This window comes from Ambystoma mexicanum, chromosome 7q, assembly GCF_040938575.1.
Source record: "Ambystoma mexicanum isolate Mex_15411 chromosome 7q, UKY_AmexF1_1, whole genome shotgun sequence".
In the NCBI taxonomy this organism is placed as follows: domain Eukaryota; kingdom Metazoa; phylum Chordata; class Amphibia; order Caudata; family Ambystomatidae; genus Ambystoma; species Ambystoma mexicanum.
In genome coordinates this window covers 155,908,501-155,923,194 of record NC_090941.1, presented here as the reverse complement: position 1 = coordinate 155,923,194, position 14,694 = coordinate 155,908,501, and the positions used below count along the sequence as shown (strand labels likewise).

The following is a 14,694-nucleotide window of genomic DNA, read 5'->3' as shown; positions in this document are numbered from 1 at the left end:
GATCCCAGCTGGTAACGTCACAGCAATTAGTAAACACCCAAGGACCAAGCCTGTGTACCTAAATGCATCAGCGAGACCGGCAGTCTTTGAGCCTGCATCGTCACTGCCGTAGCAACTACCTGTCCCAGGACTCCAGCAATAAGCTTAATGATATACTGGATGAATACAGATTAAGCAAAGCAGAAACATTTTCTGCCTCCATTTTTGCTCCTGGGGTACAAAAAGCAGCCAATGCCAAATGGCTTCAGATTACACACTGGGAGTTGATACAACTGGCTAATGGAACAGTACATGGACTGAATGCCATGAGGGAAGAACAGAGCAATTGGGCTGACCACTCGTCAAAACCTCTACATTTTGGATTTGCTAACTGCAATGGAAGTTGGCGTTTGTGCGAATCACGATATTTCTTGCTGTACTTCTATACCATCCAACGACACGGACAACTGAACCCTTACCCAGGCAATACATTCAATACACAATTTGCGCACCACAATGAAGAAAGAGCGTGGTCCACATCATTATTTTCATGGGTGCTGTAGGGGAGGCATGGTTTCACAAGTATGACACGGACAATGGGTACAATTTATTAAACCTTTATTGAAATTGTTGGGGTTGGAGAAACTCCTACTTTGCCCTATAACTCAAATAATAAATAATGCAGTCCTACTGGAGTCTTTCAAATCAAAATGGCCAATGCTAACAAAACCTAATGACTGCCTTATCTCTTGTCCAAAAAAAAAGTGTAAAAAGGAGAAATGTATGCAAAAGGATATAAACAGTGTTCAAATGAAGAAATGTGGTTGAACCAGCTTTCCTCCCCACGTTAGACCTCACGAGTAAGGCTGTCCTTGTAGGCAGGATGACACTCTGGCTCAGCTTCTAACACAAACAGTTCCAACACGTGGATCGAGGCCCGTCTGGCCTTCCATGTTTAAGTCTCTTTTCTTTGACTTCAAAAATAATGTTTCAGCAAAACAGTTCACAAAGGTCCCCCTCTCTCAGGCTCAGACCTTGTACCACACAGTTCTCGTACCCCCCCCCCTCTACTGGACTCAGACCTCTCAAAATAAAGTCCAATACAAATAAGCAAGCAGGCTCCCTTCCCCAAGCTAATCTCACCTCGGTTCTCTCTCTGTCGGGCTCAGACCCCTTTCGGATGTCGAAGACTTTTGAATGTGCGTGGTTTCCTTCATAGATCACAGCAGGACCACTTCGACTAAATGTTCACAGTTCAACTTTCACTTTCCCCATTCTTTGGGAGTTAACTTCTTTATTTAACTTTTTCTGTTCATAGGCCTTATCGCTTTAAACAATTCACTTTTCACTAAGACTTTCAAGTGGGCTACTTCCTTTCACCAGACCAATCCATTACTCAGTATCACTGTCGTTGCAGATGCCATTTACTTCAAAGTTCATGCATAAATCTGCTTTGCCTCGCGTTTCACTCAAACGCGCGCAGCCTCCACTTGTGATATACTGTTGCTACTTCAAACTTTTACCACACACCGGTCTTTCAAGTTGCTTTGCCAACTAACCAGCTCTGTGCGACTCTTCTTGGTTTTTGCGATTCACAATTCATGAGTCAAGGTTAGTATCACAGGCTTGACCTTGCTTCGCCAATTCTGCTGTTCACCCGGGAGGGTTGTTGGCGTCCTTGGAACACAATGCAATCATCACTTGTAGGATTTGATCTTCATGTGTCTTTCATGGCCTGTCGTAGGCAACGACCTCCAGTAAGGAACTCCTGGGGTTTCAAACCCGCTGCTCCAGTCCCTTGGTCCGTCGTTCTGCTCCAGTAGGTTTGCCGTTGTCCCGAAAGCCGTGCTCATACTAGTTTACTGCCTTGCTCAGAGTGCATCTTTGGGTGCTGCCTTTTATTTGTCTTTATGTTTCTGAGATGAAGGGCCCTGGACTTGGCCAGCGGGCGGTTACGTAGCGCTCCTGGGTCACAATCTAACAGTGAACTCACTGGGTCTGATGTGCACGTCCGTTCACCTTGCTGCCTCCAGGTCCTCTGCTTTAGTTTTCCCATGTGGTCCAGCAACTGCTCCTTCACAGCTTCCCGTGACCCGTGTGTCACCAGCAGGGCTCTCCTGGCTCCCACCACGCTCCGGTGCTCGCCTGCCACTGGTGCATGGCTAATAGGGAAACCGATTAAATGGTGTGCTTCTCGCTGAGCGACCTCTGAAGCTCGGATACTCAAAGGGAGAGTCATCACTCAACACTTCCCACTGCGCAAGCTTTGCAGTTTTGGTCTTGAGAATGAAAGACCCTCTCTGGACCGGCATCCAGTTTACACACCACTGTGGTCCTGGTGTCTCGGATCACACCGACTTCTGCTGCCACATGGAGGTGGGAAAACTACTCCACATTCTGCTACTGCTCTCTCTCCTGGCCTGCATCTTGGGGGCTTTATATGCCTCCCAGTCTTCCTGAAGTGTGGATTATTTTTTCGAATACGCTGCAACTTGCAGGCTGGTGCCTCTGCAGTCCTCTTCCTCGTCCCAGTACTTTGGGAATTGTGGGACTTGAAGTCCACAATAAGAACATTGGCTTTATTTATGAAATTATCACCAGGTTCACTTCTCTTCCTATATCTATTTCCTAAAGCAATATTATAATAATTCAATGAAGTATTGGGCTTTACAGGAGAATGAGGATTTTCAAGGTCTAAATTGTTAGCATATCAAGACTCCTCTTCATCATTTCCCTGGGAGTCAGAGGTTTTCAGGTCTATGAATGGAAGTGACTTTGAAAGGGTTTTTCTTACTCCCAGTACATGCTTGCTTGTAATTATCTTCATCTATAGTCCAACAGTTTGAGAATATAAAAACTCTCTCCGACAGTAAGCCATTACATATTCTGGTATCAATGATATTTCCTTCCCTGGGGAAGATAAATACTGCGTCTCATCCCACAAAATCCTCCTGTTCCCCTGGGGCCCTTCTCCTCCCAGGTGAACCTCCCGGCTAAGACCTCCCCCAGGGTTAGGATCAGGAAGCATCTGCCTTTCCCTGGCCACCTGGCAGGAGACTTTAGGTAGGGTTCCCGTGCGGACTCTGCAGGATTCATCACAATGCCCAGTTAGCGCAAATATCAATCAAATTAGTTATTGTTTCAAAAGATGAAGATCCTGTTATCCTCTCTCATGAAGCTTTTCCCAAGGAAGTTGAACACACAGAATAATAACGAATTATGTATCTAGCATTAGCCAAACAGAAATACAATAGTTGCAAAAGACCCATACTGGTGTGAATTAGGAGTCAGGTTGAAGCACTACTAAACCACTGAATCAGAATTTGTATCTACTGCCCTCAAGTGAAGTTTTAGGACTGTCGAGTTCATGACGGAGAGGTCTGGCAGCACAAATAATACAAGAAATCACTTCTCAAAAGTGAGGTTTCAGTTACATGTTTTTTCTATGAGCTCACTTTCTCACTCTCATTCCCAGGAGAGATAAACGTTTTGCAAACTAACCATTTCTGTCCTTGGTCTAGCTAAGTAATGGGGACAGCAACATGAATCATTGTGGTAGTTGCAAAGATATGTTTCACGGTGAGGAAGCTGCAAGGCTTGGGAACAGTCTTGGGTGCCAAGCTGTCTGGTGTTACGGGAAAGGATGTTTGTGCATCTACTATGTTTTGCCACAGTAGCGTACCCTGGTGGATTTAGAATTGTGCCTAATATCCTCTCTGTGCAAAGTTTAATTTAGAAGCGTACCTAACAGCGTGCCCTAGTTCAATTGACTAGTATTCCCTAATAGCCTCTCTGTACAAAGTTGAATTTAGAAGTGTGCCGAATAGCATGCCCTGGCTGAATTTAGAAGGGCACCCAATAGTCCACCCTGGTTGAATTTAGAACAGTGCCTAATTTCCGCTCTGGGTAAAGTTGAATTTAAAAGTGTACCAAATAGCCTCTCTGTGCAAAACTTGATGTAAATATCCCTTGTGTGCAAAGTTTAATTTAGAAGTATGCCTAATATCATCTCTGTGTAATATAGAATTTAGAAGTGTGCCTAATAATCTAATATCCCACTGTGCAAAATTGAAACTAAAAGTGTGCCTAAATATCCCCTGTGCTCAAAGTTGAATTTAGAAATTTCCCTAATATCCTCTCTGTGCAAAGCTACATTTAGAAGTAGACCTAATAGCGCACCTTGCCCGAATTTAGAAGTGTACCTAATAACGTGACCTAGTTGAATTCAGAAGTGTCCCTAATACCCTCTCTGTGCAAAATGAACTTGGAAGTGTACCTAATATCCTCTCTGTGTACATAATATCCCTCTCTGTGCGAAAGTGCGCCCATTAGCATTGAGTTATTAGTTAAATATAGAATCATCCCTAATATCCTATCTGTACAAAACTCAAATTTAGAAGTGGGCCTAATAGCGCCCCTTGCTTGAATCTAGAAGTGTGCCTAATAGTGTGCCAGATTGAATTTAGAACTACAGTTAGAAAGTCCTTCTAAATTGCACATAAAAGTCCACCTAAACAGCATACCTGTGGCGTTGCTACAGTCAATTTCTCCTTAATAGCTTACCTGTATTCCAGCTTGCTAGAAGAAAGTCTACCCAACAGCGTAACTGCTGTAGTTGCAACAAAATAGGCCGCCTTAAAGCATATCCTAAGGTGTACCTACACTTAAAAACTGCCTAATATCTGCAGCCTAGTTACAATTAGTACACTAAAACCTAGAATAAGTGAATAATATCACCCTGCTTAGTGGAATCCAGAAACCAAGACTAATCTCACCCAGTGATATAGCCGAACTCAAAGTCCAACATAAAGTGTAAGTTGCACCTGAAACTACACCTAATAGCATGTACTAACTATGAGTGCACCCAATCCACCAGGGTCGGCCGGAAACGGCCACCGTGGACTGCCTCTACTCTCCCGTCAGCCTTGCCTCCCGTCCCCCCCCTTCCCAAATCATCCCACCCTCCTTCACATCCCCTACCCATCCCCTTTCCAAACACCAAGCCAGAGGGGCACGATGGCGAGCCAACCACCCTAAGACCATTGCTCCCCCGAACCCCACCACCGACCAGCCTACGTTGATCATGCCTGCTCCCCTCACCATCATACTGGACACACCCTGCCCTGCAATCATGCACCCCCGCTTTTTCCACTAACCCCCACCATCATCCCCCACCGACCTCACCCCTTCCCCTCCCTAAAAGCCGCACGCCTAGCCCTAGCAAGAACAGAAGCCTCATCCCTCTCCCCCCCTACCCTCTCGCACACACCAATTGCAACAAAGACATTAAAAAGAGGAAACATACCTGGTCCCTCCTCAATCTCTCTCCACTCATCGCCTCCCCTGTCTCGACCCACCACCTCATTCCCCCAATCACCACCATCCCCACCTGCTTCACCCTTCCTAAAACCCCTCTCCCTCGATTTCACACAGACCACAACCGAAACTCCTAACCGCCCACACCCCACATTCAAATCCTCCGTCCCAAACCCAACCACCCTAACACACACATCCATCCACTCCCACCGGAAACCCGCCAACTTTTCTGCTCGCCCTCTTTTCCCATCGATCATCAACCACCCCACCCCTCTCCCTCTCCAGTTTCCACCCTCACCCCCCACTCCCCTCCGCTGCAGCTCCAACACCAACCTCACCGACCGTAGTGAAGTGCATCCTATTTAATGCCCGATCAGTAGCAAAAAACAGACACATCATCTTTGACCTCCTTGCCTCTGACAAACCAGACCTGGTTTTCAAACTTGGTTTTCTGACGACTTTGCCCCAATCGCCAATGAAGCCTTCCCCCCTGACTACTCCCTCATCCCACTGAACCGTCCATCTAGAGGAGGGTGGAATAGCATTCATCTTCAAGTCTCACTTCCATGCCTCAATCATCGACAATCAACCCTCCATTCCTTCCTGCGAATCACTCCTCATTAAACTATCCCTCTCCCGGTCGCTCTCATACAGCTTCCTAATAATCTACAGACCCCCTGGCTACGATCGACAATTCTCAAACAACCTCTGCGACTCTATTGCCACCCTCCAACTAAACCATCCCAACCTCACCCTTCTTGGAGATTTCAACATATGGCTCGACATCCCCACCAACCCTATGACACACTCTCTGGTTGACGGTCTAGACGCGATTAACCTCCAACCCCACATAAATGGCCCGACTCACTATAAAGGACATACTCTTCATGCCATCTTTAGCTCCCACAACCGGATACATCTAAACTACCCCACCCCGATCATCTGGTCTGATCACTTCATTGTTTCTTTCGCCATTCGCTCACCAGACCCGCTTCCCGTACTCGAACCTGAACCGCCGAAACTACGCAAATGCTGGAAAAAACTAATAATCGTTCCTGACCTAGCCGACACACTCCTCCAGTCTCCTCCACCTACCTGTCAACTCAAACAACTAACCCCCGACACCTTTGACTCATGGTTCAACACCTCACTAATGCGGCTCACATCCTCTTGCAAACCATCAGCCCGCCGTGGCCTGTTCTCTAGATGGTTCACACCTGATATGAAGACCACTAAACAACTATATGAATTCCTAGAATGCAAATGGCAGAAAGACAAAACCCAAGAGAGCAGAACCACCTTGGCCAGACACCTTCATCAGTACAAGACCGAAATCCAGAAAGCAAAAAAAGCCCACTACAACTCCCGAATCCTAAACTGCAAAAACCCCAGCAAAGAACTTCACTAAATCATCACCGAATTCACCAAACCGGCATGAACTACCACCGTCCCCACCCCCTCACAATCACTGTACGACTCACCCTCTCTCCACTTCTATGCCACGGCTCTCGAAAGAACAAATGCGCTAACCACCAAACTGGCTCTCTTACATCCACCAGGCAACCCTCCCCCCATACCGGCCAACCCACAGCCTGCGACCACTGCGCAACCAATGTTCGACTCCTTTAGTCCAATATCACCCGAACAATTTCTCAAACTTCTCTCTGCCCGCAAACCTTCCGGCTGTCCGCTAGACCCATGCCCGGCCACAATCCTCTAGGAAATTTTTGCTTCTACCTGCGCAGGAGAACATGCAAGATCCATCATAAATGACTCCCTTTCCTCTGGTATTTTTCCAGACGCATTCAAAATGGTTCATGTCAAACCTCTAATAAAAAAAACCTTCCCTCGACCCTCTCAAGCCCAAAAACTACCGCCCCATCTCAAACACCAGGTTCCTTGCCAAACTCATTGACCGAACCGCCTACACTCAACTAAATGCCTTCGTCGAAGCCAATAATCTCCTAGACCCCGCACAATCAGGCTTCAGACCCCGAGACGGAACTGAAACCACCCTAACCTCAATCTGGGATGACCTTAAAATCATGGCAGACTCCGCGGGATGCGCCGCATTAATCCTTCTCGACCTATCCACCGCCTTCGACAGAATCGATCACTCACTCCTCCTTGACCGCCTCCACTCCCTAGGAATTCGTGGAACCGCTCTCAAATGGATAGCTTCATTCCACAAAGATAGGTACCAAATAACGCTACTCTCCACCTATTCCTCCCAAGCCCGGCCAGTCGACACAGGAGTTCCACAAGGAGCATGCCTATCTGCCCTCCTGTTCAATCTCTACTTGATCACCCTCCCACCAATAATTCGTTCACACAACATCCTGTGTTACAACTACGCTGATGACACTCAACTAATTCTAAAACTCCTGAACTCAAAACCCAACTGCCGACCAGACCTCGCCTTCTGCCTCCTCGACATAGAGCTCTGTATGACCTAAAGCCACCTCCTGTTAAACCCCTCCAAAATTGAAATCATGGTATGTGGCAGCTCCGAACTTCTGCCACACCGGCTACCCTGCCCATCTGCCATGGGCAACTCACCAACACCCTTTAACTCAATAAAAAACCTTGGATGCACCCTTGACTCTGACCTAACACTCTCGCACCAAGTCAACAACGTCTCAAAGTCTTGCCACTACCACCTCAAAACTTTTAGGCGCAACTTTCCATATCTCTACTTTCCCAAAAGACTCTCTGCGGTCCAATCAATTGTTATATCAAGACTGGACTACGCTGATCCCCTCTACCTCGGAGTCCACGCTTACCAACTGAATAAACTTCAAAGAGCACAAAACGCCGCAGCCAAACTGCTACTAGCACTCGGCTCGAGAGACCACATCTCCCCAGCCCTTAAAACTCTGCACTGGCTTCCAGTGGCCGAATGGTGACTTTCAAAACCTTATGCATTTCTCATCGAGCGTTGCATAAAACCGGACCTCAATATCTTCAAGACAAGCTAAAACCCTATCACCCTCCACGTACTCCAAGATCAAGCTCAGCCGGTCTCCTAGTCATACCTAAAACAAAGTCAGTCAGGTTAGGCGGATCATCATTCTCAGCCTTGGCTCCCACGCTGTGGAATGCACTCCCACCCCACATCCGCCTAACTGAAGATCTAATGTTTTTCCACAAACTACTGAAAACTTGGCTCTTCCCCTAAAACCAACCCGTACGCAAACTGACCCAAACTGAATAACGGCATCTCAGTGACATCAACCCAACAAACTACTACAATAATCGACAACTAATAACCGCTAATGCAAACTAAAAGGACAAACAGAATAGAACGAGTAAAGTAAATCAAAGCAGTGAAGTGGATAAAAAGAATAAATCGTACAAAAACAGTAAGGAGGTGTAAATTAATTAAATGGATGTAATGAGTGCAATGGACAAAATGAACAAAATGTGCAAAATGAATAAAGAGAAGAGGGTGGAAAGATGAATACAAGAGACTGATGAGTACACAGACAGATGACAACGAATGTATGAGTGCATGGCATAAATGGAAAGTACAGAATAGATGATTAAAGTGCATGAGACGAGTATAGTGCATGAAACAGATAGAGAGCACGGAACGGATCCAGTGCGTATGACAAGTGTCATGCCCTGAATCGGTAAGGCACGATGAATGAACGAAGTGAATGGAACGGATGAAATCGTTAGAATGGATGAAGCGTGTGGGACGGATGAGTGCGCTAAGCGGATAAATGCGTTGAGCAGATGAGTGTATAACGGATGAGTATGTTGAGCGGATGAGTATGTACAGCGGATGGGGTGTTGAGCAGATGAGTGTGTAGAGGGGACAAGTGTGTAAGTGCGGAGGAGCATGTAGAACGCAGGAGTGCATAGAGCAGATGAATGTGCAGAGGGGATGAGTGTAGAGCGGACGAGAGTGTAGAGCGGACGAGTGTATAGAGCGGATGAGTGCGTAAATCTCGGAGGAATGTGTAGAACACTGGAGTGCATAGAGCAGATGGATGTGCAAAACAGATGAGTGTATATAGCAGAGGAAAGTATAGAGTGGATGAGTGTATAGAGCGGATGAGTGCGTATGAGCGAACTACTTTGTAGAGCAGATGAGTGCATATTGCAGATGAGTGCCTGGAAAGAACGAGTGTATAGAGCGGATGAGTGCAGGGAGCGGATGAGTGCAGGGAGCGGATGAGTGCGGGGAGTGGATGAGTGCATGGAGCGGATGAGTCTGCAGAATGGATGAGTCCGCAGAGCATGAGGGATGCGCAGAGCGGAAGAGTGCCTAGACCAGAGGAGTGTGTAAGAACGGAGGAGTGTGTAAGAACGGAGGAGTGTGTAAGAACGGAGCGGAGGAGTGTGTAAGAACGGAGCGGAGGAGTGTGTAAGAACGGAGCGGAGGAGTGTGTAAGAACGGAGCGGAGGAGTGTGTAAGAACGGAGCGGATGGGTGCATAGAGCGGATGGGTGCATAGAGCGGATGGGTGCATAGAGCGGATGGGTGCATAGAGCGGATGGGTGCATAGAGCGGATGGGTGCATAGAGCGGATGGGTGCATAGAGCGGATGGGTGCATAGAGCGGATGGGTGCATAGAGCATGTAGAGCGGATGAGTGCCTAGAGGGAATGGAACGGGTGAAGTATGTGGATGGAACGGGTGAAGTATGTAGATGGAACGGGTGAAGTATGTAGATGGAACGGGTGAAGTATGTGGATGGAACGGGTGAAGAAATATGTGGATGGAAATGATGAAGTATGTGGAAGGTACTGGTGTAATATGTGAAAGGTACCGGGAAGTATGTGGATGGTACGGGTGAAATACATGGATGGAGTGCATAAAAAATGTTGAAATACACGGAACGGATCGGAGTACATGGAACAGATTCGAATGCATGGAACGGATTCAAATGCGTGGAACGGATTGGAGTGTGTAGAATGGATTGGAATGCGTGGAGCGGACTGGAGTGCGTGGAGCGGACTGGAGCGACTTAAATGGAATGGTTTGGAGTGCATGGAACGTTTGAAAGCGCATGTAACCCATCATATCACATCACCACGCTTACTCTCTTCTTTACACCACCATTCAACTAGAACGCAGATACTATGACACCATTCGGTATAACTGTTCTCATACCAACATCTGCCTCATACTCCCCATCACTTTAACTAAACACTGCTGGTTGCGCACCCTCCAGCCAGGCGTTCTCCTCAGGCATAACGCTGCCTCAATCGGTCTGGATAAATCCTGCCAGAACGAACACATACTCTTGATCTCTCAACCACCACAATTACCGCTAAGAAGCAGCTATTACACGAATTGCACACCAGCTGCACACATATCCGGTGCTCACACGCACCTTTGACTCTCTCTACTGACTCGAAGTTCGGTTCCCAAGGGCGTTCAACCTACCAGCGCCTTCAGACCATACCAATGGTACATAAGGCGTTATATATATATATATATAAAGTAACATAACATAAAAAGATGCTAATTTCACTTTTCACTAATTGCCCTATTAGGTCATCTGCAAGGGGATGGATTTGGGATGTCACATGTAATGTAGAAACCAACACAGTAGGGTAATATATGTTGATATTTAGGTTTGTAAATGACGAGAGCCAGTAGGAGAATAGGGATTTGCATCTACTTAATGTCTGCAATACATTGTAATGTTGTGGTTTGTCTGTAAAAACTGTAGCCCGATGTGGACAGGTTGAGAATCCTCAGCCTTTTGGTCGCATGAGAGTGGTTGATTTCCCAGCTGAAAATTGCATGCATTAAAGAGCTGTCTTTCTGCAACTTGTGGACCTAGTTACTGCTTCCTGGACTTATTTGGAGTCACTCCTCCAGTCACTCCTCCTCATCCTGTTGGCTGCAGATTGAAAACACTGCTTACAGCATTGGCTAGCGGGGTGTTTCCACTCCGGTCCTCCTGTGTTGGGCTCTTGCTCCTGAGTGGCCAGTGTGGCAATTCATGGGATCATGTCACTTCTCCCCAGGAGGGGAGCCCTTCCCAGTGAGGCTACGTAGCCTATGTAGGTGAGCCCACTACGCAATATTCTCCCCAAGAGGTGGTGGAAAGCGGGACCTCACAGGGAGAGACTCACCTCATGTGGACAAGGACTCGCATTCCTTGATGGAAATCCCCAACCCTCTTGACCTTGAGGCTATGAAATCCATAAAATCTGCTGAGAAACAATCTGAAAGCACTGCTGTATGCTATTGTAATACTCCTTCCTGTCTCCCTTAAATATTGATACCAACAAGATCAGGAAGACTAAAATGGACATACAGTTTGCTCGCAAGTAATCTTCTTGGAGTACTGTGAAGACGATTGATCAAACTACTCCTTGGCAAGTACGGAAGGTACTACGAAGGGGTGGCCGCAAGGAGGCATGAAGAATACCCAATAGACACAAAGAACTGGCACTCTACTGGGGAGGACTGAGCTGAAGTAAATAAAAATGGAGAAAGGACCCAATGAGTGGTGAAGCAGGCGTGAAGCCTAGCAGAACCAGAAAGTTCAAACCTGGGAGCAAGAAGCTACATCGGGACGCAAACCTTAAGTTGGAAGGATGTCGACAGCAGAATGCAGGAGTCTTTTTCTGGCTGACCCAGAGCAGACCTGACTTGAAGTTGACCGACAGTGGTGTCACCTCGAGGAGGTGGACCAAGCTGTCCATTAACTGCACTGATAGCGTCTGGCCAGGGACACTGCAGAGCCAAAGCATAGCAGCGGAGAGCGGAAAGAGAAGCAGAGAACGTTCCTTGGGAACTCATTGACCCAACATCCCAGGAATAACTGGAGATGTGGCTCCAACAAAGAAGAGGTAACGGGAGTCACAGAAGACTCAGTAAGGAATTGGGGAAGGGTGCTGAAGTAAAAACACGATACCAGGAGTAATCTCCCTTGTCTCAGTAACTGTATCAAGAATATCGAAAGGGAAGAAAGCCTCGGGAGTAATCTCCCTCATCTCAGCAATTGTATCAAGATTATTGAAAGGAAATAAAGCCTCAGGAGTAATCTCCGTTGTCTCCAGAGTTGGCATAGAAGTATCAAGTTTGAAGATTACATCACTAGTGATCTTCCTCATCTCATTGTGTCAAAGAGGGAAAGAGAAAAACATATTGGGAGTATTCTCCCTCAAAATTTTTGTCAAGGGACATTCAAGCTAGAGAGTGCCATGAGAACAATCTCCAGAGTGTTAGAAGATATGAAGGACACTACAGGAACACTTCCCCTTGTTTTCACTGACAAGAGGAGGGGAGAGAAAGAAGAGAAATAACGGTGTGTTGGAAACAGGAGTGTTTGACTTTTAAACAAGCCCCAAGAGAAGTCTGGAAAGAAGTGAAAAGGTTGATAAAAACTGTTGCAGGAATCTATCCAAAGTTAGCCAATGGCGAACCATCTGAACCAGGAAAAGGGAGTCATTCCCCTGGTTCTTTCACCTAACTTGTTGAATCAGAAACTAAGGCAAAGGGTTACTCAGCTAGGAGGCTGACCAAGTCGACCAGGAACAGATGGAAGTTGTTGAGTTTTGGGACCAGGAGAAGGGAGTCAATCTACCGGTATTCTCTACAAGTGCAGAACTTTATCTAGTATCCAAGACTAATCGAAATACTCTGATGCCATTGCACCAGGAGAAGGAAGTCATTCTCCTGGAGCCATTTAAGTCTTGTTAGTGGTAGGGATAGAGTAGGTTAGTTTGGACATTGAGTTTGACAACCACCCTGATGACGAGCACCCAAGTTCTTCTTTAGTTGGGTAGGGAAAAGCCTTTATAGATAGGGTAAAGATGGGCCTTTATTATTTCCATAAGGATTGGTGTAAACATGCCACCCCTTTGTCTGACTCCTTACTCCAGCACGCCACACCAGTTGGACTTCTGTTGTATTAATCATAATTTTAATTTCTTTATTTCCCTTTATTTATTCTTCTATTAGCCTAGGATCCTTTTGAATATTTGTCTGATTCTTGGGGCTCAGGTTTTCATTGTATTAATTTAAGTACCACTTATATTTCCACGGGTTCCTCTATGGAGATTTGAAACAGGGCCCTCCATTAGGCTCCATGGTGTTCCAAACATCCGTGGCTTATGGTAATGCTGCCAAAGGAAAAGGCAGGGCCTTCCCCTGAGGTTGTGCAGTGCCTCTGGAAAGTGTCTCTTATCCAGTACCATCCCTCAGAGCAGAGCACGCCACCATCCCTGCTCCCGTTGTTTCTCCACCTGCCATGTATTGCACCACTACTGTCGCCATCACGCTCCAGCGGGCAGCCCCACTATTGCCGCAAGGCAGTCCTGGGTAAGTCCCTTGTGGGGATTGCGACACTGCAATTCAACACAATTTACACACACACCAAAATATGGAAATGTGGTTGGGGATCATTGAGGGGAAATGATACAGCAGCATACTAAGACTCTCTAGGGAAGAAAATGGTTCTTGTGGGAGATCTTGAACCCTGCAACTAGATTACTGTTCTTTGTTTCCGGGGGTCTGAATTGCAGTGAAGAGGGGCCTTGGGGTGAAGGGGAGGAGGAGGGAGGCAGAACAGAAGGATAAAGGACAGTTAGGTTTACGAGGACTTGGATGAGTAAGGTGGGAAATAAATGTTGCCACATAATTAGTATCCAATACCAGCATCCCAGATGTTTCTTAATCTAGAACTATTTGCATTATGACATACCTAGAAATCAAAGCATCATTAACAAAAAGGCTACAAAGAAACATACTCAACACATTCCATATACAATTAAATTACTTTCTGAAAAGGTGTTGCTTTCAATTCAATAGCAGACCATAAGAAACTACAGCCTACATGTTAGAGGAACATATAAATCTTACACCTATTCCTATTTGTCATTCTCAGCCATGTCTAGATTGACTATATCTTGACCTTGTTAAGCTGAACATGGATGCAAGCAACACTGAACCCTGCTAATAGCATGTTAACCACTTCAACTCCCAACATATTCAGCTGCCTCCATACGATACCCTGGAACTCAAATGTTTGAAACATTTTTGGGGAAAAAATTAGAACCACTCATCTTCACAGCTCTTACCTGGTTGCTTCTTCTTGCAATCGTCCATCCCTTAAACGGCGAATGTATTCAGCATATTGATCCTTGTGAGCTTGCCTCTGTGCTTCTTCCTCATCAGTGTAGGCGTAATCGGGATCTACATAGGTGTGTCTTTCAACCTTTGTAAAAATTGTTCTAAGAGTAAAAAGAAAGAAATACACCCATGCATGAAGCAAGACTTTTCTTCAAGAGCAAATGACCAAGTACAAGGATTCAGGATTAGCATATTCAAATATCTTGTGGCGTTGCAAAGGGTTAAGTAAACCCCACTCTCTTGCAAGAAATTGTATTTTTTTTTTATTTCATAGCTGAAGTGGCAACCAATAAGTTCA

At 46.2% G+C, this 14,694-nt stretch overlaps 1 protein-coding gene across 1 annotated transcript in view; it reads right to left on the bottom strand.

The window, feature by feature from the left end:
* CFAP47 (cilia and flagella associated protein 47) overlaps positions 1 to 14,694 on the bottom strand; it is a 3,369,192-nt gene that overhangs the window by 3,024,502 nt on the left and 329,996 nt on the right. The window contains exon 11 of the mRNA XM_069639370.1: positions 14,345 to 14,497. Within this exon, the coding sequence (XP_069495471.1) occupies positions 14,345 to 14,497 (153 nt within the window). The remainder of the gene's footprint in view (positions 1 to 14,344; positions 14,498 to 14,694) is intronic.